This window comes from Trachurus japonicus, chromosome 7, assembly GCF_045865225.1.
Source record: "Trachurus japonicus isolate A0001 chromosome 7, Traja_1.0".
NCBI lineage: Eukaryota > Metazoa > Chordata > Actinopteri > Carangiformes > Carangidae > Trachurus > Trachurus japonicus.
This window is the reverse complement of record NC_140913.1, coordinates 27,095,342-27,121,777: the sequence shown is the minus strand read 5'-3', so window position 1 is coordinate 27,121,777 and position 26,436 is coordinate 27,095,342. Positions and strand designations below refer to the sequence as shown.

The 26,436-nt window shown below is 39.8% G+C and overlaps 2 protein-coding genes across 2 annotated transcripts; both read left to right on the top strand.

Moving 5' to 3' along the window:
• Window positions 1–1,198: 1,198 nt before the first annotated feature.
• On the top strand, window positions 1,199–8,053 carry ogfr (opioid growth factor receptor). Its single transcript, XM_085782587.1, has 7 exons — window positions 1,199–1,551; window positions 2,175–2,240; window positions 2,588–2,669; window positions 2,761–2,839; window positions 3,860–3,926; window positions 5,380–5,528; window positions 5,619–8,053. Exons 1-7 carry the CDS (start codon window positions 1,426–1,428, stop codon window positions 6,733–6,735), a joined length of 1,686 nt encoding a protein of 561 aa, XP_085638713.1. The 5' UTR covers window positions 1,199–1,425; the 3' UTR covers window positions 6,736–8,053.
• Window positions 8,054–11,357: 3,304 nt separating this feature from the next.
• Window positions 11,358–25,902, top strand: col9a3 (collagen, type IX, alpha 3). Its single transcript, XM_085782586.1, has 32 exons — window positions 11,358–11,675; window positions 12,582–12,650; window positions 14,089–14,124; window positions 14,504–14,575; window positions 14,730–14,783; window positions 16,671–16,706; window positions 16,950–16,973; window positions 17,208–17,261; window positions 17,885–17,938; window positions 18,105–18,146; window positions 18,251–18,307; window positions 18,434–18,487; window positions 18,612–18,665; window positions 18,775–18,828; window positions 18,942–18,995; window positions 19,120–19,173; window positions 19,255–19,308; window positions 19,398–19,451; window positions 19,567–19,620; window positions 19,890–19,934; window positions 20,031–20,084; window positions 20,203–20,256; window positions 21,013–21,066; window positions 21,169–21,240; window positions 21,899–21,934; window positions 22,217–22,261; window positions 22,671–22,703; window positions 23,871–24,017; window positions 24,141–24,195; window positions 24,289–24,471; window positions 24,715–24,792; window positions 25,096–25,902. Exons 1-32 carry the CDS (start codon window positions 11,610–11,612, stop codon window positions 25,278–25,280), a joined length of 2,037 nt encoding a protein of 678 aa, XP_085638712.1. The 5' UTR covers window positions 11,358–11,609; the 3' UTR covers window positions 25,281–25,902.
• Window positions 25,903–26,436: the final 534 nt, after the last annotated feature.

The window sequence follows — 26,436 nt, the reverse complement described above, 5'->3', positions numbered from 1 at the left end:
TCAAGTGGAGCCACATAAGTCCATGAGGTCAGTTTTAGTTAATGCAAATGTAAGACCTGGTAAAGCTGTTCAGTGCTTGATTCACACTGGAATAGGCTCTTGAAAAGTTCGGTGATCATTTCAAACAAAAATTCAATGACATCTCTTTAGATTTAGATTTGATTTCACTATTTTCTGTCATTTTATAGACAAAAGTACAAGTTGATTAATAGATAGTGTTGGTTGTAGTTTTGATCAAAGCCTGCGACATGTTTATCTGAAGAATATAATTTTGGAGCATTTCTTTTTCTTTTTTTTGCCGTTTTGTCTTTTTCTCTTTGTTTATGTGCTTTCATGTTTTTTTGTTTTCATTATCAAAAGCACATGGCATTTGCACAAAACAAACGTAACAGATGGCCTACTGAAATCCCAACATGCATCACCTCGGCTACTGTATTAATGCAGAAGTTCCCTGCAGGTTTTGGCTGAGAACTGAGTAAGAGTGAACAATGAGAGAAGAAGAAGAGTGTTTCTCTCACATACTGTGTATCTAAGTATCTCTATACAAAAGTGTGTGGACCTGTGCTGCAAGGTAGCTCATATAAGGCGATTCCTGTATTACCTTACATGGCATCATTAATTTTCAATTTGGCAGATTATTAGTTATCTGCACTATCACAGTCTGGCTGTAGCCTTTTGTTAAGTAACAGTCAAGTGAAAGAGTTTTCCTGTACTTAAGATAGGCTGCCTGACTCATATCAGCTGGTTTGCAGTTTTTATCACCACCAACACCAACACTACTAGTGTGCCGCCTTCAAATGTCTCGGGAAATTCAAGTATTCACTCGAAAGCACATTAATAATACATCAACGGGTGTCAAATAACCTTGTAATGTTGTCAGATTGATCTGATTGCACCTATGAGAGGGCGTTTAGACCAAAAAGGGATAAATACCTTCCTGAGGACAACTAGTGATGTATTTTTTTTTTTTATCCATCTTAATGTGAATCCTGTGAAGCAGCAGCTGAGCTCTATATATAGTAGGCTACATGTATAGGATTTCATACTCTTAAGTATAAATGACGCCAAACGCTATGTTTTGAATTCATTTTCCAATTAAAGTAAAGGCAAATCGCAAATGTGTGTCAAGTGGCGTGAAGTTGGATTAGCGCAATTTACGGGGGGTCCGTGAAGGCAGCACAGCAGCAGCAGCAGCAGCAGCACTGCAGCCGCCAACGGTGCTGCTGTGCTGTCTGACGATGGTAGACTGCAAAGACGGATGGTCAGGGCCGTCGTCCCCGTCCAAACTAAACTAAACATGCTGGTCTAACCTGATCCATGTACCGTTTGCAGAGCTTAAACCGGCGTCAAACGTTTTACTTATATTTAGCAAATACGATATAAACTGTGTCTGTAATAATAATAATAATTATTATTATAATAATAATGGAGGACGACTGTGTTTGTGAGTACGACTCGACCTGGGACACAGAGAGTGATGGAGACGACCCGGCTGGAGAGAGCCAAACCCGTCGGTCAAGTCAAGACAAAAACAAATCCAGTTGGACTTTAGTACGTGATTTCATTGATACTCACCAGCCAGGACCGTAACTCACCTTGCAGCTGTCATGGCGTTTGATTATGTTTGACTTGTGACTCGCTGCTGGTCCACCCTGCCAGGCGTTTGGTTTGTATTATTGGCCAAGACTGGGAAGCTAATGTTAGCTTAGCGGCTGGCTGGCTGGCTGACTGACTGACTGCTGCAGGCTGGCTAACTAGCCTAGCTGAGCCAGTAGCCACTTAGCTTAGCTCACTTGTTAAGGTTTTTTTTTTTTTTTTTTTAAATCGCTGGATAAATGTTTATATATTTTTATGTAGGGCTACGTACACCGATATCTATCCACATGTTGTATTATTATTTTTTAAGTTATAATTGTGACATTTCTGTGGGAGTGTGAGGAATTGATTAGCTTGGCCTTAAATATGTCAATTTGCATTTACACCTTATGCTAGGTTTTTTTTTTTAAATGATATTTTCACAGACGTAACATGTTGTAGCTTCATTGCTAATTTAAAAAAAAACAACACACACACACACACACAACTTGTCATCGATTAAGGTGCATTTACTCATCGGGGATACACATACAAATGGTGTAGTTATATATTTTTTTTACTTTCACTTTTACTTGCAGTGGCATCATACGCCCAGAAACATGAGGGCAGCAAAGGACATGCAGAACTACAGGAGAGGATATCCAGTGAGTAACAGAGACAAGATACTGCACATAACATCCTCTATCTATCTATCTATCTATCTATCTATCTATCTATCTATCTATCTATCTATCTATGATATCTTGATGTCTTGTCATCTCTGCTCCCTTAAATTAACTGCTTACTATGTATTCATTTTAGTATAATATCATGTATGCTATTCTGGGGCTTGACTTCTAACTAACTATTGAATGTGTTGAACAAATGAATAATGGTAGGCGCAAAACTGAATTGCCCTTCGGAATGAATAAAGTTGTATTCAGTTCAATTCAGTATCAAATGGAGAGCGTTTAAATTAAACACTTTGTCTTTTTGGTTTTTTTTTTTACAGAACCTTACAGATGATGAGTGTGCAGAAGACAAAATGAATAATTTGCAGTTTTATCTCAATAAATATCCCTCTGCTCCTGATGGTAACATATTTGAATATTCTTACACGGTATTTACACTGGTTACTAATTTCCTGTGTGAAATTAACGTCTACTTTTTTCTCATTGGGAACAGATGTCTACATCGAGTCGTTTCTTAAGGAATGGAAAAATGACTACAAAAGACTGGAGAGGGTTCACTCCTACATCCAGTGGTATGTATTGTTCAGTATGTTTTGTCTGTGTCCAGTCTGAATCAATGTCACTTCATTTTGGGATCCCAATGACCTTGCAGTTTGAGGCCTGATATAAAACTGAGACGTAAGTAGAGTTGAGATGAGCTGGTGCTATTAGTGTGTGCCAATTACCAGAACATGAACTGAGACCCAAATCCAAACAACATGATAAATTTAAACGGATTTGTATGCATTTTACAAAATCTTGATAAATAAATGTTTTTTTTAGAGTGCTGTTGAATGCACAATGAAGATAAAGGAGACAAGTAAACTTTATTGTGGACTGTGGTGAAGCAGCTCAGGTGACACCTCATAGAAAAACAAATTACATTTTTGTGAAGTTAAATTCTCAATGTTATGCAGAATATACTGCCAGGATTAATATATTGAACACTATACATTTAATATATTATGGAACTAGGACTCTAACAACACTCAAAACTGGTATGTATTGCTAATGTGTATCACACCTAGGCACTTTTAGTAATATCAAACATAACATAGGACATGTTCCTCCTCTGTTAAGTTCACGGTCTTTGTTCAGAATGAAGTGAGCTCAGTAAAAATATGTCATTCCTCTGGATGATTTGCTTGACAGTGTATTAACAAAATGTTGAAATGATTCTCCAAAAACTGTAATTGCATACGTTAAGGGACCCGTTTTCTAGCCGAGAGTTGTCTAGTCTTTCCTGTCACTTGATCTTGCCAGAAGACAAATTGTGAGTTAATTGGCACATAATTCAGTGATATCCAGGGGTTTCATCCTGTTACAGTGTTCAGTTTAGTGGTTATAATGTTTCTGTCATTTGCGGATTCACAGTGCTTCAGAGTTGCATGTGATGTTTTTCAGGGATTATGCACCAAGAAAATATTTAACATCTTTTGCAATTGAACGGTTTCAGGAGCAGCTGACGCCATCATCATTAAATTAGAATAGTGATTCATTAGATGTTAATTGCTTTTGTGTTGTTTCTCTTCTGTATCCTCTGCCATTGTCAGGTTGTTTCCACTGCGAGAACCGGGGGTTAATTACATGGCTTCAGAACTCACCAAGAAGGAGATTGAGGTAAGAGGGAACAACAGGTTCTCGAAATAAATGCTCAGCCAAACGGTTTATTCTGCAGAATCTGACTCTCGGCTGTGACTTGCAATTTCTAGCACAACAGAAAGCAGCACCACAAATGTATTTGGCCCGTTACGTTGATTCTGCAAAGTCATATCTGATGAGCACGAAGTCAGAATTGAATGTCATCCAATGAGTGAATTTCAGCTACCACAGTTGAAGTTAAACACCACCACCACACTATTGCGTTTAAGATACTTGCACTTTTTTTTTTTTTTTCAAAAAAACTACTGCAGAACCTACATATCTGGCAAAAATCGATTTTTAAAAATATTCCTTTATTTTTTGCTATGTCATTAGCATGAAATTTGCTATCAGTTTTGTAGTTCTAACAAAAACCCTCCTGTATATTAGTTACGTCACATTTTTGTTAAGTGTAACATCTGGAAAAAATGAATCAAAGTAGAAGGTTTCTTGCCGTCAGCAGCAGAAGGACACTCGTTTTCAACTCATCAGTCCCTTTACTCCCTCTCACAGAACCTCCCAAACGTTTATTGTAAGACTGAAGTCATCACTGTAAAGTCTGAACCTGTGTTTACCAAAAGCCTTGTAAGTTGAAATGGTCTCGTAAATGATTGCAGATTAACAAGTTCCTCTCCCGTGGGAGACTAACTGCATTTTAAAAAGCTCCAGAGCCTGAGGGAGGAAACAAAAGCTGCATGATTTGTTGTCTCGTTTTTAAGTCTATAGTTATATCATAGATGCTAATGTTTTAACTGATACTTATGAGCAAGCGAGTATAGATTACAAAATGACAATAACTTGCTGCTTGATTTGTTTATTCACTTTTTCTTCTTGTCTTACAAATTACCTTCTCATTCAGATGATACGTACCTTATGTTAAATTTTCTAATTCCATATCTTCTGCTCTTTTTTTTCAATGTGGTTGTACAGAAATGATGGCGGAATACAGCAGACCATATTCATGGAACTTATAAGAATCATCACTGCTTCAGTTTAGACTGAATGTTAGTTAATATCTATCTATCTCAAGAAGGAGCTAAATTAAAGTTTTCCTTTTTACACCCATCACCCAGTAACATGGAGCATTGAGGCTGGAAAGCTTTGGGCCATTTGCTGCACATAAAGCAACATTTTAAACATTTAAACACCTTCAAGTATAAAACATGATCCTTTCTACACTTATGCTTCATAATGGATGTTTTGATACACAGCACAGCTCACAGACAGTTAAACAACCAAAGTTTCTTCAAAGGGTTTTCAGCTTTACTTTGAGCACCAGAGACGACCGACAATAAGAACAACTGCTGCTTTGGGAAACAGCATATTGAATTTCAATTTGCATTTTCCTTGCATGTTTTGAGCCATCTTATTGTCAGTATGTAATCTTGAAAGTATATTAAAATATATTTTCTCCACTGTATCTATTCCTTAGGCATTTAAGAAGAATGAGGACGCCAAAAGGAGACTAGTTGAATCCTATGAACTAATGTTGGGCTTCTATGGCATCCGATTGGTCAACAAAGAGACGGGTGAAGTGAAACGTGCAGAAAATTGGAAGGAGCGCTTTGGCAACCTAGAACGGTAAATACTAAATACCATTACCAAAGCATCTAAAGACCTATGTACTTATTACGTTTGTAATATCAGCTTCGACTATGTGATCTCTTGTAGGAATATGCACAACAACCTGCGCATCACTCGCATCCTGAAGAGCCTCGGAGAGCTGGGATTTGAGCACTATCAGGCCCCACTCGTGCGCTTCTTTCTGGAAGAGACTCTGGTCAAGAAGACCCTCAGCAGTGTGAAACGCAGCGTGCTTGACTATTTCTTGTTCGCGGTGCTGGACAAGCAGAAACGTCAGGATCTCGTGCGCTTCGCCTACCTTCACTTTGAGCCAAAGGATAAGTTTGTGTGGTGTCCCAGAAAGATTCAGAAACAATTCAGGAAGGCAGAGAAAAGAGCTGATACCATTGGGAACGGAGATGGAAAAGATGAAGTTTATTCACGGGGTAAAAGTAAAGATGGAGAAGCAGTTGTGCCACAAAAAGAGGACGGATTGGATAATGGCACAAAGACTCAGAAAGGAACTGATAAAACAGCAAATAAAGACAAAAACAAACTGTCAGAGGCATCGCCGGAGTCAAAACCAGAGGCTGAGACTGTTGGTAATGGGAACGCAGAGGCGGCTGAGCCTAAAAATGAAATTTTAGGGAATGGGAACGACTCTACAGACGATGTTGATGACATGGATCAATCACCTAGTCACAACACTTCGGCGGCAAAACCTGAGGCCAGCGTGGACAGTGACCACAAAATTACCACCAACTCAAAGGATAAGGAGCCAGACAACTGTATGCAAACAGATGGGGATATAGACACTGAGAAACCGCCGAAGAAGAAGAGAGAGGATAACAAGGAGCTGCCAAGCAACGGCTCGGCTTTGGACTCAGCCAGTGGGCAGATGGAGGAAAAAACTGGTGCTAATAAAGCCGCTGGTCAAACCAGCCCGTCGGCACAAACACCCCATAAGACCTCAAAACACTCCCCCTCTCTTTCTTCAGGGAGGGAGGAAAAAATCCCAAGGACTGATTTTAATCAAGCGCTAGATAAAAAGGAAGAAGAAGATGAAGAAGAAGGGGAAGACATGTCGCAGGAGAATGTGTCAGCAACAAATGGGTCACTCACGAGCACCGACAAACCTGTGGATGAACAGATGAATGGGAAAGAGTTGGAGGATATCGATATGGCAAACTCCTCAAGCTCAGACCAAAATGTGGAAAATTCATGAATAAAACTGGACGATTGGAGGAAAAACATGGATTTGATCTTAAATAAAACTGGATATAGGGACAGAATATGACTTTTAAAAGACTTTCTCGGCCTTATTTCTACTATATTTGATGTTTAGATATCGATTCTTTTCACTTTGAAGGAGTATATGATTAATTCACCAAATGTTGGACTGGATGTGACTCAGCTTTCAGCGATGAGGCTGGTGATGATATTCTACCTTTTTGTTTGTTTGTTTGTTTCAGAAAATCCTATGAAATTACCAAAGGCGCGGGCCTCTTATTACTTTCACTTTCTAACTTGGTCCCATTTGTTGCTATGAAGTTTAAAACGGATAAAGAATATTTAGTTGAATTTTTAACATCTGGTTTCACAAGTGTTACTCAAACAGGACTCGACAGTAGTTACAGCAGCAGCGGCATGGTGTATGTGACAAACTCCATGTTTGTTTGAATGAATGAAGGATCTTGTCACGCAGTGCAACTCTGATGACAGTTGAAGACGGGACAGAAGAATGAGCTATAATTTGTGAGTGGGATGAATTCAGTGTTGGTTTTGGTCTTTTCATGGGATTTCTTGACAAGAAGAAAAATATACAATGTTACTGGACTCATCCTTTTCAAAGTAGTGAAGACTAAGACTGTCAGCAACTGATATAAGATATCTACAGAAAACATAAAGCACTATTATTAATGTTTGTCAACAAAATGATTTCTGCCTTTTTAACACCCTAATACTGTCACAAATGAAGTTTTTTTTAATATTTTAATTTGCACTGAAAAATGATTAATTGGAAGAGCTTTTCCCCTCTGAGCTGTTTATTTTCTTCTCTCTTTTTACGTAAGTAAAAACTACTTGTGTACTAGTTTGTGTCTCTGCTGGACCCTGCTGTTCATGGATTTAAGACTGAATGTCTCTTAAATTATGTTTCAATAATGTTGCACATCTGTGTGGTTTCATGCAGATTTGGGAAATAGGCTTTTGAACAACTGCCAAAAATGAGATGGGACTGATTGATTGTACGATACTATGTCTTCTCGGCAGAACTGATTAATCTCTGGCTATAATTTAAAGTCCGCTGTAAATTAATTTGAGATGGGTGCAGACTGAATATTTACAAACCAGGTTGGTTTGTATTGATGCATCTTTCTATATTTGCACTTCATTTTGAATATTAATTGTTGAAGTTATGGTATTTACATAATGAAATGGTAATAATAACTTTACAAAAGTGCTGAATTCTTTATATATGTTACTTTTTTTCCCCAAGTAAATACCTGGCTGTTGACGAAGCAGAATAAAGTTATACTATTTTCTGAGGCGTTTATGACATTAATCTGTTTAGTCAAAGTCTTGAGTGCTGTTTCGATGTATTAAATTTGCAGTTCTCAGGAAAAACACTGTCGGCTTTTGCTCCAGAAATGTTGGTCTTTTTCTTTTTTCAACGAACAGACTGAGCTGCAGAGAAGTGGTATGACTCATGAGAAGAGAGATGTTGAAGAAAGATATTGATGCTACACAGCTTGTTCAGACCTCAGGATCAGTATAGAGTCGAGGGTGTGAATAAGGACAGTGGGAAAAAATACACAGTTTATTATTGCATTGTCCATGCCAGCCTCTATCTATAGATCCACCCACATTATTATAAAGAAAATACTAAACACATTTTGCTGAGTTATTCTAAGTTTAGATCCCAGAGTGTGTTTCAGCTTTATGATGGAGGATGTGGATAAGTTGTTCTCTACGTGTCCGGTTCCTTTCAGTTAGGTCAAAAGGTCAACATCACTGTAATGACACCAAGCGTTTTTTTGACAATAACTTGGAAGAATGTGCTCTGTTAGAGAAAATTTAACACAAGATAAAATGACAGTGATAACATTTTATATCTAAAATAACCTCCTAAGCTACGACTCAGCAACCGAGCAGGAGATCATGATCATTTTCCACATGTGGTTGGATCTTGAACCTGTGACAGTAATGTTGGTTGGAGACTTGGAGCCGTGGTAACTGTATGTGTGTGAATCATGTGTGAGTCTGGGCAAACATGCTGCTGAAGTAGGATTAATATCACTGTTGGTTTAATGTTTAGATTAGATTATACTTTATTATCAGATCACTCTGAAATTTGTCTTGCGTCCCATGACGTCCAAAGTTTCACATAAATAATACAAAATACAAAAAACATACATTTACAGAAAGCATAAATGTTACCCTCACATTTAAAGAAAAACACAAACTACCTCCTAACTCCTCACAACATAAATCCAACATTACAAAGTGTCTTGGTGCAACAGCCAGTGCTCAGTCTGTACATGAACCTTAGGGTCTATTTAGAGACCAAACTCTGATTTAACAGTTTGACAGACTGAGGGACAAAAGAGTTCCTCAGCCTGTTCAGTCGAGCTTGTGGAACTCTAAACCTTCTGTTTGATGGCAGAAGCTGATATTCCTCGAATAACACATGAGAGGGGTCAGATGAGATATTACTTGCAAGAGACAACATTCTTTTAGTGTATGCTGCTTGAAAATGTAACTCCAAAGTTTGACCCACAATCTTTGAACAGATATGTAGCAGTCTGGTTAGTTTGGTTTTAAGTTGGACAGACAAACAACTAAACCAGGCACTAATTGCGTACTGCATAACACTCTGCACTATAGATTGAAAAAATAATAACAGGATGTGTTTGTTTGCTCCAAATGACCTCAATCTTCTCAAAAAATAAATACGTTGTTGTACTTTGCAACAAATAAAGTCTACATGTAATTCAATTCAATTCAATTCAATTTATTTTTAAAATGGGACAATGCGAGTTCATGAACGAAACAATCGTAAGCACGCCAGATTGTAGCCACAGGCTAATTTACATCCGCTGTCCCATACATAGATGTTCCCTGGTACACACAAATTACAATAAATAAAAACAAAGGCATGTTATAAAAATAGCAGCAGTACAATAGATAAATAATACAGATTCAGACAGTACAAAAGTGCAACCGTGTCATGATAAAGTGCTTACAGTCATCAAAAGTGCGTAGAAGGTCCTAGGAATAATATCTAGTTGAGCTGTGTTATAAGGTAGGTCTAAGGATATAATTCAATCACTTTCACTGCTATGAATAACTAAAGGTTTATATAATAATGTAAGTAATAATACTATTAAATATATATGTATATATATATATGTACACTCCAGGACAAAGTAGCGTCCACGTAGATGCCCAGATATTTATAGGAGGAAACTTGTTCAATCTCAGCATTATGTACAGTAACTGGTGGAGGGTATGAACCCACTGGGAGACCGAAAATGATTTCTTTTGTTTTCTTTGAATTAATAATGAGTGAATTGTTTTCACACCACTTCACTAATCTGTCTGTAGCATGCTGATGAACACAAGGATCATCTTCAGGGCTCAACAAAGACAACAGTGTAGTGTCGTCTGAAATTTTCAAAATAAAAGTATTTGGACATTTTTATTTTGAAATTTTCAGAATGTAATTGCATTCATGTGGCAAAATGTTATTGAATTGATTTATTTAAGCTGTTTAACTCAATTTGTTTCACTTATTTTAATCATGTTAATTTGATTTAATGTAATATAATGTAGTATAATATATATATATACATACAAACAAAAAGTTAGGGATATTCAACTTTTGGATTTGACCTTCTCTAACCCCTTGAATGCACAACTGTTCAGTGTTTCAGTACTTATAACATAACATGCTGTTCTCTAACAAGGTGATTAACCACAAAAATTATAATAATAAGTGTCTAATTCATGAATACAGTTTGTACTTAAATAGTTCCCTTCATGTTCACATTCTGACATCCTGAGACCAAGACAACACCTGTATAACGACCCATCAACAGCACCTGGACCATGTCGAGGCTTCAGACGATGGGATGTTGTCAGAGGGAAGTGTCCACTGAGCTCAGAGTGTCACAGAGTGTCATCAGCAGCTGAAGAGAGACACAGAGAGACTGGTAGAGTCACAGAAAGGCAGAGAAGTGGACGTCCTTCGGTCACATAACTTATTGACAGGTTGAGGTTGTGGTATACCACCACTGTAGTTGTTTTGTTTCCATACTACACATGCCCTATTTCATGATATAATGCCACTGTAGCATAAACTTTTTACATTTTCCATAAATTTCCCCCGAAAGCTTAATATCCCTAACTTCAGTAGTCAGAAATATGGGTCAGTTAGTGTATTGTAGTGCATAACATTGAACCTGATGCTATATATTTAAGGTTTAACTAGTCTCTGCAGCATTTGGAGGATCTGAGTAAAATAACCCCGGTGATGCCACATTGCTACATCTGGTTTGTAAATTTAACACCAGATGGGGTTTAATTAAAATATGCTGTTGGATTATGGGAAATGTATTTGGCAGCATAGGCTACAGTGTCTTTTGGGGGGGCTCTTGATTTTTCCAATGTTCCCCTTTAATTGGATGTAGCTATAAGCTAGGCCTACAGACATGAGGATCAGGTCAGCCTGTTATTGGCCAAATGACCAGCCCCTGCATATTTTAACTTTTTTTTTTTTTTAGCTCGGCCTACTTTCTTCCTGTCTCTCCCTGGTCTCTCTCCTCTTCTGCCTGCCTACCTTTACCCAGTCCCACTCCTCCTCACCCCCCTCACCCCTGTGCACAGCGCGCTGCACTGAGTTCAGCCCCTTCGGCTGGAGACTCGGGTTTATCTGGAACCAAAGAGAAGCCATTCAGGAGCTGTGCGCCGTCCAGTGAAGCCAGGCTCCGTCGCGGACGCTGGGGGGGAGTGAGTGAGAGAGAGAGGACCGGGAACCGGGGATTTGACCTTTTTTCCACATTTAACTCGGGTGTGTGAGCGCGAGCGGGGGGAGAAGCCATGGCGGTGGTCTCCGCTCTTTGGGTGCTCTTACTGTGCCAGCTTTTGACATCATCCTCAGCCCAGGTAAGAAGGTGACCGAGAGCGGCGTGCGTGTTTTCTCTGGAACAACTCAAAACGTTCACTTGTTGCATCCAGTTTCTGTGACCTGCGGATCCACCTGTTGATATTACAGGTTTTTTCTTGTGTTGTTGATGCTACTGATGATGATGGTGGTGGTGGTGGTGGTGATGAGGAGGAGGAGGACAGTCGCTCTCAAAGCTGCTTCAGGCCTGAGCTGCAGCATCTTTACCTTAAGACCCAATGCTGTGTATTTCTGTACAGTCAAATGCTTCAGGTGCAATATAATAAGGTGGTCGTACAGTACCTAGGCTGTATGTCCAGGTCTGCAGGCCTGTCTCTGCTCCGTCAGATCAGTGTAATTGTCTGCAGGTGGCTGTGCTTTTCGCACCACTTGATGAAGTCGGGGTTATGTTTTCTCTGAACCTGAGGAATGCGCGGATTGGAGATCAGTGCCACAACCACACAATGCCACCTCTGTTCATTCAGGCTCCCTGACTGAGCTCCACGCTGGAGCTCATTCACAGAGCCCTCAGTGAAATGAGTTTATTTTGTTTTAATCATCCGTGAACTACTGATTTATTTATGTTTTTGTAGGAATCTAGTTTAGCCTTCCTCTGTTGTGAAAAGGAAGATTGAAAGCATCTTTCCGAATCATAGTTTTCATGTTGTGTTGCACCTGCATCAATTAATGTGGCCTATATGTTTATTTTATTATATCTTTGATTAGATTGAATCATTACACTTCATCTTGTTCAGAGATAATGATTTTCACTGTATTGATGTAATATATCACTTCCTGTTTCCATCTCAGATCTTCTTATTGACGTAGCTGCATCAAATGAATTGAAGATGCTTTAGAAGTTACAAGGAGAGAAATGATGAATGATTTTGATAAATGTTGTGTTGCAGAGGCCGGGCCCCAGAGGACCTCCTGGGGTGGAGGGACCCCCAGGACCAGCGGGAAGAGATGGCACTGACGTGAGTTGACCAGATCTCAGGAGTGTCTTTTCCTTAAGCTACTGTGCCCTTCTCTCTTTTTTTCCTGTTTAACATGACAGTCAACCAACTGCAGAAAGTAGATAAGGCAAATGTCAGCTTCTTTCTCTCTTTATTACTGGAAATAAACTGATTTCCTCTCCGTCTCAAAGAGATTGTCAAATCGCAGATCAAGGTTACCAAAAATTGGAAAAATGCTTTTAAATTTGCGCCACAGACGCTGTGTCAGTGGCTTTATATCTTTACATCTCTTTTTCAGAAAGTCTGACCCAGTAATCTTTGGTAGAAAGTGTTTTCTTTGTGCAAAAATGTGGCTAAAATTGGTCTCGATGTTAGTTTTTATCACACTGACTCCTCCCACAGCCACGCCTACTGATATGAAATAATATTCATGGGTGTCAGGGAGGCAGGGTTTAGGTGTGGATCTACTGTATGGACCTCTGTGAGTGGAAACCTGTCTGATTAATTACCCTTTCCTACTACATTATATCAACAATATGGATTACCTGTCACCTATTTATTCTTTAGTTGGTCACACACAACATACAACAAGTCAGATGTTATGATTTCTATTATTGTATCTTGTCAATAAATGTGGACAATTCAAGAACAGTCCACTGAGATTTAAGATCTTTTAACTGAGAAGGTTTCTGCCTGCATGTAGGATGTGATATTATGGTAGAAAAACAACACAGTGTCACATTATTTGTACAAGTTAAAAGAGGAAATTGGATTAAGGGTAAAGCAAGGAAACAAATGAATAACTCTAGTAACATGATCACAAACTTTGGAAATATTCTTATTAGTTAAATCTTTATTTTTGTCAAACTTTTCTGCTTTTCCTCAAAAAGTTTTGAGATTTTATTTCCATGTCAGAAAATCCCAGTGTGTTTTTTTTAGCTGTTGATATTTCTGTGACTCCTTCTAGGTTTAGGCACACAGAGGGTCCATTCATACATTCCCCAACCCTGTGAGACCATCTAGAGTTTCACCTCACACCTCCTCCTTGTACCTTCAGCCCCCCCACCTCCCTGTTCAAACCAAACTGAGGCTTTTATCATGTGACCAGTCCACACCGGGTCAGTGTAGAAGTGTTTGCTCTTCCCCAGTCGCTGCAGAAGCTAAACACTGAAGCTCCAGACCAGAAAGTCTCACAACTTGAGTCTCTTTAATATACCTGTTGTTGGATGTTACACTAAAGTTATTGATGAATCTTAGACAGGAAACAGGAAGTCTGACTGTACGGAGCAGGGACAGGACACTTGACGTCTTTTGGCCTGTGTGCTGGTGGAATTTAAAAGGATTAATTTGTATAATCTCAGATTAATCTGGTGGTGCTCGAGTACAACTAATGAACTCTGAAAATGAATGAAAGGAATGTTTTTGCCTGTGACTTTTATTTGTTCTTTATCATCAACAGGGAAAACCTGGACCTGCTGGCCTGGCAGGGAAAGCAGTAAGTTTTCCAACAAGTCAAGTCAATCTTATGTTGGGACTGTGTAAAAGTCATTAGGCTATTATGGCTGCAAAAAAGCAAACACGATATCATATATAGATGTATTATATTACTTGGAATGATAAAAGAATAAAAGACTATTTCCTGCTGTCCCAAAAAGATCACAATACCCATCCCTTCTTGTGACCCCTGCTCTCCTTGTAATACTTATTACACAGTTCCTTATTTTGCCTACAGCATTTTTAATCAATTATACCCTCTGTTCTTAGAGTCTTGATTAGGATTAAGAATAATTTCTGAATAAAAAACAGCAATGATAATGAAAAGGTCAAAAGGTCAATTTGTTGTGCACTCTTTCATAAGTCTCTGTCTATGTTAGGGTCCCAAAGGGAAAGCAGGAATACCAGGATCAGCAGGAAAACCAGGTCTGCCAGGACTTCCAGGGGTGGATGTAAGTGGACAACAAACACAGACACACGTGCAAACAGATATTTCTGTGCCATGAATCGATGCCCAAACCCAGTGAAGCTTCTGGAGTGATTACTGTCAAATGTTCAAAAACAGCAGCACCGATGTTCAGTTGGATGATGTACTTTGTTTTTCAGGGTTTGACAGGTCCTGATGGTCCCTCTGGGAAGGATGGACCCGCTGGGGAAGCAGTAAGTGTGTTTTCAGTCTTGTGATCTCTGTGGGATGAGGAGGATCCACTTTACAGATGCACCCAGTTGAGTTTTTATTTTTATTTTTTTACAACCTCTCTACTTCAAACCACTCCACATTAATCAGAAGTCACACACTCACAAAAACACATAAACATGTATCCAAACTCATCCTTGCTGTGATTGGTTACTGCGGCCACTGTTTTCCCCTGTCTACCTGGATTTGTCAAGGCGGCTCAGCCTCTTGGTGGGAATATTTTTAATGAGGGATCAGAATCGGATTTATTTCTGCTGCTTCCCTAATCCGGCCCGGAATGCACACTGTTTCCCACCAACCTGCGAGACTGTCGGGGATGATGATCCGTTGCCGTGATGCTGAGGGAAACAGGTGTTATCCTCCGAGAGATACAAGAGTTACAATACGTGTGACACCAAACTGCGGCTGTATCCTATGATCAGACGGGAAGGGCTTTGATTTTCCACATAAAATATAAGATATGAGGGGGAACAAATACTCTGGGACCTCCGCTGTGAGGCTGCAAAGTCACTGTCAGGACACATAAACGCCCCCAGCGATTCAACTAATTAGCCAACCTAATGAGGAAGCTTGCGTCAACCAGTGTCCCTAATTACTCAGATTACTACAGTGTTATGGCTGGTTCGTAGTGCTGAGGAGTCGTGCAAAGACGAAACAGGAGGAGGCTGGAGGAGGATAATCCAGTATGTGACAGTAAAGCAGATATACAGTAACAAGCTAATGTATATACACACAAATATGCTGTTTTTTCCCCCCATATTTTTAGGTACATTTTCTTAATATCGTTTTCACAGGTAATTTAGTTTGTGGTGCAACACAGTTTGCACACTGAGGAATGCAGTAAATAAGTGTAACATGGAAGTGTCAGGCCTGTTTATTTGGACTCTTTTGCCCTTTCACCTCTAACACAACACAAATACAGCTGTGAGGGGCAAACAAAGGGTTTCAGGAGGAGGAAGGAGCACACTGCAGTTAGAAAGCAGAGAAGAGAGAAAACCGCTGTTTGATCATTTATGTGTGGGACAACTTTTTATTTTACTGACGGCAATGATGATAGATGGAGTCTGTAAACAAACTGAAGTTAGTGAGGGAAAAGAAGATGTTTTATTGTTGTGTTCTCCACATTAACAATGACAACAATATGAATGATTTCCTGTAATTGATTTGGATAAATTATCAATATCGATCACAGTAACTTTTCTCTGACAGTGTTTTTTTTTTATTACTATTAGTTAAAGAATTGAGCTACAGCTGAAAAGTCACTACATACAAATTTACTTTTGTCTCTTTGTAGCACACAGTTATTAAATCGTCATTAATTATGAATTGATTCATAAATCTGTCTGTCAGTCATTAATCATGCCAAACAAAGCTTTAAATACCAAGTGTATTTTCAATACAGATTCCCACAAGTGACACACGTTTTTAATCAAAGTGAAGAAATTAATAGGGGACAAAATAATAAGCATATACAGCAGCAACACTTCCTGTCTCTTGTTGTGTCTCACTAGAATGTGACCACACAAATTCACAAACAAAACCCTTTGAGTAACCATCCTTAAAATAACCATTTGTAACCCCACTGGTAGCAAATATACTGGCTTTATGTAATATCTCTGCAAAATGCACAAGCATAGAGTTTGTCATTTGTGTGCATACCTCCTGAAAGTTACTTGTAATTGACCACAGAATATTAGATAACATTGTTGTGACAAGACTATAATCTCTTCACTGTCTTGCTTTTAATTGTTTCTTTATAAATTACCAATCGTCAAAGTATTAATGTGTAGCCTACGTCTCTTTTGCACTGTTGAAATGCTGACTGGAATATTTTTGTTTGTTCTCTTTAGGGTGAAGCCGGACCTCCTGGGCCACCTGGATCTCCTGTAAGTACCCCTGCATACTATATATAGTACCATATAGAAAAACATTTAGATACCATCCCTTCATGTATGGCATGTCCAATATATACCACCATATTACATGTTTACATAAAGACAATGAGGCAGAATCGCATGCTTACTTTGAGAATGCAGAATTACATCACATGGTGCATATTAATGTTGTGAGAAAATTGAATCATCTCTTGTGTGTTTGTGACTTAATTTGCCTTCCTGTGTCTTCCGTAGGGCAGAGGGAGAACAGGAGCTGCAGTGAGTACACACTACTGCCTTTTTCATGTCATTATCATGTGCAAAAACATGGAGAGCGTGATGGATTTATGTAATTTTTTCCACATAATTATTGTTTGTTTTCATCCTGGAATCATATGCTTCACTTAATCATATACATGTTACCGTGCTACTGTGTGTTGTAGCCCAGATTGTGCACTACATCTACTTAAGTATTCTTATGTCGTGCACACATCCAGTGTCTTTTCTTTCCAGGGACTACCTGGAACCAACGGGCTGCCAGGCGGAGTCGGACCCCTGGGGCCAGTGGTGAGTGTCTCTCTGATCTCCCCAATTAGACTTCCTGTCATCCTTATTAAGGAGTTTTACCCACTGATTCAGAACGAGATTCTTGTTATATATTCTGTTTTTATTCCATCTTTGATTCAGCACCCGCAGAAAACTCTATGAACTCATCATCCAGTTAATTTAATAGGTGAACAGTGGAGTGGACCAAGACTTCTATACAAGCTTCTGTAGCAGAAACAGTGAATTCTCATACAGAGTGAAATTCAGTTATCTTTTGAGTGGTGCTAAATTTCCATACAGTATGTGTAGCCTATAATAGGAAGAGAATGAAAATAACCACTGCAAAGGGAGGACACGTCAGTATGTGGGCAGGCCTGCTGTTATACTGGGTTATGATTGTCCAGTGGTCATACTGTAGATAAGTTATTGTCAGTGTTAGAAACTTTAGTGTTCCCAGAGATTTAGAAATACATGAAATAATGAACCAGCAGAGATTGAGATATCCAAACGGAATTGGATCTAGCACTTGTCATAATCCAACAGGATGGATCCACACTGCATGGTCATTGGCCTGTTAGTTACTCAGTTAGACTGAAGGTGTTGGAGATGCCTCTGATTTCCTTCCTCTTCTATCTGTTTCCCAGGGTGCTGAAGGTCTTGCAGGACTTCCCGGTCCTCCTGGCCCTGATGGACCCCCAGTAAGTGCAGTCATCATTATATACATTAACAACTGGTGCACCACAGTCGTACATTTTCCCATTGCCACCCAGTGAATCTCTTGCTGAACATTTGTGAATTCATCCATCCGGTAAGAAGGGAAGGCACTGATTTCCTGCTTTGTGTTGTCACTCCTTTCTCACTCAGGGTCTTCCTGGTACTCTTCATGATCTCAATGGCGACCTTCTGGTAAGAATTTCAACCATGCACACAGCGAAAGTAAGGTAGTGAACTAAAGCAGTGACTTCTGTGCAGAGTCCTCAGTGTTTTTTTTTTGTGTGTGCCCTCTGCAGTGTCCCGCAATCTGTCCTCCTGGTCCCCCCGGTCCTCCTGGGATGCCAGGATTCAAGGTAGATATAGTCTGTCTTGTGAATTAGATGCTTCTCAATAAATCATTTGGGAACATATGTAAAACTGATGTCATCTGATGCACACTCCTCTCTGTGTTTCCCCTCTGTGTATTTTTGCTCCACCAGGGTCACACAGGACATAAAGGAGACAAAGGAGAAGTTGGAAAGAATGGAGAGAAGGTGAGTTTTGTCTGTGACATGAATATTATGGCCTATTTTGGCCTGTTTTTGTTGAGTACAGGTACTTGAGTTTCTGTGATTTGTTATTTTTGATGCTGTACTGATGATCCTGTTCTGTCTGTAGGGAGATTCTGGTCCACCTGGCCCTCCAGGTATTCCCGGCACTGTGGGTCTGCAGGTGAGTAACGCAACAATTATTCACCACATCCAAGCATTATTTGAGGGAGTTATTTCTGATTGAGTCTTGGTGTTTGAAAGTGACCTAATAATGCTTCATAATGTTTCAGGGCCCACGTGGACTGAGAGGTTTACAAGGCCCGATGGGAGCTGTTGGAGACAGGGTAAGCAACTTCATCTTTCCTCCTCTCTTCATCTTCTGATCACTCTCAACACAGACATTTACACTTGTGGTCAATCACTGTTTCTTCAATCAATATCCTCTCTTTTTCCATAGGGCCTGACTGGTTTCAGAGGCAAGCCTGGCATCGCCGGCATCATCGGAAAGACAGTGAGTCTCTCCTTGTCTGTGACACACTTTAAAACTAAACCAGTGTTTGATACTGGTGTGCAGCGAGAGTAGACGGCTGGTCCCATCAATGAATAGCTGTGTGTGTTTCATCTGATGTCTCCAGGGTGATGCGGGAGAAAAAGGACCACAGGGATTCAGAGGACCCAAAGGAGAAATTGTAAGTTAAAGGACTTAAAGTTGTAATCCTTATAGGTATAAGCAGCACATATGTAAATGGCCTTAATGTGTCTCTCAACAGGGTAAAATCGGTCCCAAAGGAGGTCCAGGAGGAGCAGGACCCAAAGGGGAGCCTGTAAGTACATGTCTGAGGAATTACACCTTTTTAAAATAAAATGCGAGGTCGCTAAGAAACATGTTGATCACGTTTGGTGTCTTCTACAGGGTATCCCCGGCAGAGATGGTAAAGATGGAACACCAGGATTGGATGGCGAGAAGGTGCGTTTCACCCGTTCTTCCTGTTTGATTGAGGTTTTGCTTCATGTAGATGTGATCCACATCTACTGCCATGATGAGGCTGATGTCACAGTCACAGTGTTATTCACGTTGACAGGGTGATGCCGGGCGCCATGGAGTCGTTGGAGAAAAAGGACCAAACGGCCTTCCTGTAAGTACTGTGAAGTCAACCTGGGTGTTTCCTGTCTGATTGATAATAAAGGACATTAGTTAAGTGTCTTTATCTCATTATGTTGATTCTCTCTGTATCATTCTGCACAAACTCAGTCCTAATCACTGTTTGTGATTGTTGGTGTGTTCAGCTCCTGAAAGGGAAACCCAAATTAGTATGATTATACTGTATATCTTCTCAGGGAATAGCCTTTAATATGCCTCCTGCCTAAAACAGATGAGGTGACTGTCATGTATCATCTGTTCCAGGGTCTACAAGGAAAGGCTGGCACAAAGGGATCCAAAGGAGGAGTTGTGAGTATAACAACTATCTGGAAAAAGACTTAGAAATTAGAGTTAAAGTGAGGATTGTGAAGAACAACTATTATCTTCTGTCTCTTTTTACACCAGGGTGATCCAGGGAAGCCTGGAGAGACGGGACCCTCTGGAGAGCCAGGTATTCCTGTATGTATCTGATGGGCTTTTGGGGGATATTACTGGGTTACAGGCTCTCTGACATTTACCCACATGAAACCTGTGGTCGCTAAACTTGTCTGCATCATCTTTTGTCCTCTCCCTTCAGGGTGACATCGGTATCCCAGGAGAGAGGGGGATAGCAGGACCCAGAGGAGTGGCTGTGAGTTCATGGTTACACTGTAAACTAATGTATGCATGTGTCCGTTATCAAATTGCTGCACTGCTTGTATAGCTATAAAAACTTCCAAAGCATCTATTAGAGGACATTTAAAAATAATCTTTGCCCCATTTACGATCCAGTTTATGGGACTTTCTTCTGCACAGATGGCCATCTGTAACCAGCTTACAGAATTTAGACTCAGTCTCTAATATACAGTGCTAATAACCAGTCTGGATATTTGAGTGTATAATGACTGAAAAAGAAAAGAAATTAATATAAAGTGCCCATTTACTTTAAAGACCACAATGCATAGCGGCATCCAGCATGAATATGAGATCAAACTGGAATAGAAGGATAATAAACTACTGCCCTTCAAAGTTAATGATATTCTGCTATAGAGGCACTGAGAGTATTGCTGCCGATTCTGTGGCTCGCTGAGGTGGAGTTAGGAGAAATGGGGGGCCGCTGATGAGAGCAGATTCTCATAAAGGAGGAATTCATAAACAGAGAGGTCCTTGTTTCTCACATCAGCGCCTGCAGCGAGGAAAAAGGATGAAGCATCGTAGGAATTAACATAGTTATATCGCACTGTGCTCTGCATAATGAATCACACCTCACACAACCATCACGTACTTTTAGCCTTTGTTTTTTTCTCAAGAAAAAGCAACTTGTCCAGCAGTGATACCTCATTAACATCCAGTTTTAGTATTATATGTGTTTATTAATAGAAGACTTGACAATGTCTCTGTCCATTAGGGAGGTATTGGACCAGTGGGTCGGCCAGGACCCCAGGGAGTGAAAGGCTTCCAGGTCAGTTGCATGAAATCAATGAGAATAATCCGTTTTTTTTTAATCTTTTTAATTATTATTATTTTAAGTTCATTCACTGACTGTGTGTGTCGTGTGCTGCAGGGGGTAAAAGGAGGATTGGGGGATCCAGGTCTTCCAGGTCCAACAGGAATCCGTGGAGAGTTTGGTGACAGGGTGAGTTTGATGTGTGTGATAATATGATATATGTCCCATTATGGTTTAAAGCCACCCCGTGTAACTCATAATACACCTCCAGGTAGCAACTCATTTGTTTTCCTATCATAAGAACAATGCAGTCTCTCGATGGTTAATAATGCATCTATGTTATTTTCCCAAGAATAATGTATAATACCATTCGCATTCAAGCTCCTAGAGTCTGTTTTAGGTTCTAAAATATCTTATTTTGTCTGACAAGATATTATTAGACAATAAATAGATAGCCAGAATCGACTAATAGTTGCAGATCTAATACATTATGGAAATAAACAACAACAAAAAGGTCACTCCTTAAGATACAAGGCTGTATCTGCACAGACACACAGCAGAGATCTGTGACTGTATACAGCTGTCTTCATAGGAGGGACTGTATGTCAATAACCAGGTCGTCCCTCCTCAGCCACTGGCATGAGCTCAAACTGCAGCCAGGAGAGAGCTCAAAACACAAAGCGGCCTCCTGTTCAGAATCTGAAGTTAGAACAAAGCCCGTCTTTATACCAGCGCCGGTTCCCCTGAAAACAGCCCACCTCACTTCCCTTCATCCCCCCATTCCACAGCCGGCCTTCCACAAACCTCTCTCCATGGCTCTTATTCATCCTCTTCCTCTCTCCTATAGGGTCCAGTTGGAGCTTCTGGAGCTAAAGGAGACATGGTAAATATTTCTGGGTCAAAGGTCACACAGGTCAAAAACCTAAATATGGCCTCCATTGACTGACCGGTGACAGTTTCCACTCACTACTTTGAAAGTATCTTAGATGCTGTTTGATAAATCAGCCCGTGTGTTTGCTTTTCTTAGTGATGATGATACTCAAACTGTTTTATTTGCTCAACAGAGAATTACTATAATATTTTCAGCCCTGAATAAAACACACACACACACACACACACACACTTCAACAAAACTGGGGTTATGTATCTTCTCTTGTTTCTTTAGGGTGTGGCAGGAAGTGATGGTTTACCAGGAGAGAACGGAGAGCCTGTGAGTTTTGTCTTTCTCTTCGTATTTTATTTTATTTCCTCTGTCATATTTTGTTGTAAAGTTAATTTGGCACCCTGCTGCCTGACTGCTGCTTGTTTAAAGTCTTTGATTATAAAATTATTTGACATGTTTATAAAGCACTTCATGATCTGGCACCAGCCTGTAGCTCTTAGTTATGTGCAGGATAAAAACACACAGTGCAGGATAAAAACACACAGACACAGTGCTGGTGTCTTTTGATGAGAAAGTTTTTCAGCCACTGGTTAAATCTCACTCAATCATTCATTATTTTGATGATACTGAATATTGAAGAACTTTAAATTGCACTAACCTGTATAAAATGTGGCATATGAATTGATGATTGATTTGTTTATTGATGACTTCTATGATATGTTTTATGTTTTTCCAGGGTCCCTTTGGGCCAGTTGGACAAAAAGGACAGGTGCGTCTTGTCACTGTTTTTTAATTCACATGTTTGTCGTGTCCTCTCACACTTTTTTCATTCACAGAGTCTCACATGAACCTTTTACATCCAAACCAGTTTAACCCATCTTTGATCAGTGTTTCCCAGTGTGTTTTTGTAATCTGATATGAGTCACAGCTCTGCAAGATGCACTCAAATACTGTATCTGTATCTCACTGACACTGAACAGTTTCAACTATTTCCTATCTATGACTTTTAACTATTTCAACCAACCTTTACTTTTAGGTAAACATGTACAAACAATTTCAATGGTTTATCAGTTTCTTGAGCTTATCCACTACTTACCAATCACCGCGTGCTGATCATTTTGTTTATACATTAGTTCAAGCTTACTATTTCAAGTTTTTTCATATAACCTTAAGTTAACCATGTTAACTATGTGTTAACTATTTATCCATTAGCTTTAATTATGTAGCTATCGATCAGGTGCAATCACTGACCCAATATGAGCTCTATTTTTTTCTTTCTTCTTCTTACTTCATTTGTAATTTCTATTTTTTTTAACCTTCCCATGTGCCCAAACAACTGCAGAAACACTCCCAGAGGTGTAGGTAGCCCTGCAGCACCAGAAGTCTGTCTATGGACACACAACACAGTTAGATGATGTGTGTGGGTGTAATTAGCAGCACAAGTTGGTCCTGACTCCCTCTGTCTGTGCTCCCTCTCTGAACATTAAGAGCTGGTGTCTTGCTCTGAGCTGTTGCCCACTTGTCAGAGTCATTGCACATGATTCAGCCTCACATTCCAGGTTTAATAGGATTAATTAGAGATAGGTATTGCTGCTTTAGCTTTATTGGCCTGTTTGCTGCTATTGCCACAAGGGAGAGACGAGTCACATTAAGCTGCAGCACAATTTATGTAACTAGAGACATGCTAATGATGAGACTCACTCTCTTAGTCTCATTTACTGTTTGCTGTGCTCGTCGGAGTAATTATCAAGCAACAAGCTGCCATACGAATCCGCCCCCGCGTTGTCTCAACAGACCCAGTTTGCTCCTTGGTTGGTGTTTAGTCAGTGATCAAATCAGACGCTTATGGATGTTTTTAGCTCCAGTTTGAGATTGATTTTTATCATTTTTGCAGAATATAATGAGTTATTTAATGGGCAATTCTTGTTGATTACAGGCCGGGAAACGGGGTGAACTGGGACCTAAGGGTGTCACAGGCCCACAGGGAGAGCTTGGTGCAAGAGGCCTCCCAGGAAAACAAGGGCTAATGGGCTTCCAGGGGGAGCAGGGTTTGCCTGGAATTGCAGGAAAGACAGGTGTACCTGTGAGTGATTTTTTTAATGTGTATAAAACTGTAAAGAGCTTCTGACTGGTAGCAGCATATTAAATGTTAATGTTTCCTAATAAACTTCATGAATGAGGTTACACTTTTTAAATATCTCTTCAGGGTAAACTGACAAGTGAACAGCACATCAGAGAGCTGTGTGGATCAATGATTGATGGTGAGAGACCTGAATTAACCTCTGTTCATAATTCATTGCAGTGTTGAATAAAAGAGAAGCTGGAGATTCACCTGCTTGTGTTGTGTCTTGTAGATCAGATTGCACAGCTGGCTGCTAACCTGCGAAGGCCCCTGACCCCTGGTATGGTGGGCCGCCCGGGCCCTGCCGGTCCTCCAGGAAAGCCAGGTGTTGTCGGCTCTATTGGGCACCCAGGCTCCCGTGGAGCACCAGGGTACAGAGGGCTGCCAGGAGAGCTTGGAGACCCTGGTCCCAGAGGTATGGAAAACACAAATCAGTGTCAGAACAAATCTGTCTGATCAGGGGCATCGAATGCAATCAACAATTAACAACCAATACAATTTCAATGTCATAAGGCACTGTAAAAAATGTCAAACAAACTAAAGAAATGTTAAAAAATATTGTGTAAAAACCATGAAATCCAATAATTATCAGTTTTATACTGACAGTTTTCCACACATTTACTTTTAACCACTAAATAAATATTTGTTTTCACACCAGGTGATGTTGGTGAAGCAGGTGATAAGGGACCCACTGGCAAAGCCATTGACGGGCCAACTGGAGACCAAGGATACCAAGGTATGTGGCAAATATAGACATAATTAATAAGATTATCAAAAGCTGCATGCCATTTAGATGTGCCAGTTACAGAGGAGGCCAACACATGAGTGATTTACTGGCACAAATTGGAGGGGAGCCATTATTAGTGTTATTAATTACACCTATGACCATGTGAAAATGGGTCAATTCTGGGATAATTTGTCATATTAACGTCAGCATGAAATCAACCTTCACAGATTTTCCTTCAACATGGTTTAATTTCATGCCAAACCCAATTGTCAGATACATAGTGTAATTAAAATACTAAAATACTTCCCACAGGTCTCCCAGGTGTACCTGGAGTTGTCAAAGATGGGCGTGATGGATCTCCTGGAGATCCAGGTGAGCCTGGAGAGTCAGGCAGGGTAGGTAGGACTGGGCACCAGGGACCTCCGGGTATCTGTGACACAACGGCCTGCCAGGGAGCATCAGTCGCTGGGAAATCATCCAACCCCAAAAACCATTAATCATGACTTCCCCAACACCACCATCCAACCCGAGGAGGAAGGGTGAAAAGTGAGGGAACGAAGGAATGAAAGAAGAGAGCGATCACAACAATGTCCTCTTTATTTAAATACATGTATCACAAGATGGGAAGAGTAACATCAACAACAGATGTGATATTTTGAGAGGAATAAAGGAACATCCAAGGAGTGACATGAATAACAGAGCAACTGAGAGACAAAAACATCATGATGACATCCAAAAATAAAGTGGACAGAGACATGGAAGAGTCCAAGAGAACAACTGCATTGCTCTAAATACTATCACATAACAAGACTTGACTTACAAACAACTGGAAAATGAATGATGAGTCCTTTTTGTGTAAAAAAAAACTTTGTACATGTTGTTTCCATGCCCTTTACTTTGGTTAACATCCTACTGGCAGACGACACTAAAAACAACAGTGACTGTCTCTGAAGTGAATGTGCATGTATCATGGCCCATGAGTGTAAATCACAGGTGTTACCTCAGCACACAAGCTTACAGTGTAAAATATGGAGATAGATGCCAGAGGCAAAGCAACCTCTGTCAAGGAGCTGTGTATGTGTTGTAAAAGGAATAAAAACAAATACCCAGGTGCCCAGACATTGTGTAGATTAATGCAAAAAAATTTAACTTTTGATAGTCTTTTTTTTACAGCTTGTTTTTTTTTTTAATTACATGTGAAGCTGATTCTCTAGATTTGAGAATCAAAAATGAAATAAAACTTGTGGATGCATAAATCAGACATTGTAAAATAAGTTTAAGATTCTTAGGAAAGCAAAGCAAAAAAAATCTCCTTTTTTTTTCAATCTGCATTGACCACATCCACTATGTACTATCAGTGCTGTAACTATTAAATATACATGACTTTAAATACTATTTATTATTTGTGGGTGACTGTTGTATGTACAGTAAGATGCTACAGCGACATGTTGTAAGAAAGAACAAATAAAGCCACTTTTCAGTAAAACATTACTCTTTTCTACATATCAAATGAACAGTCTTTACTTCAGAAAAATATGCTTAACACCATGAAAGTTAAATAAACTCCATTAATTCACAAGGCAACAACACTTATTTCCATGAAAAATGTGAAAACATTTTTAACATATTATGAACAAGGTTTAACACGGGTAA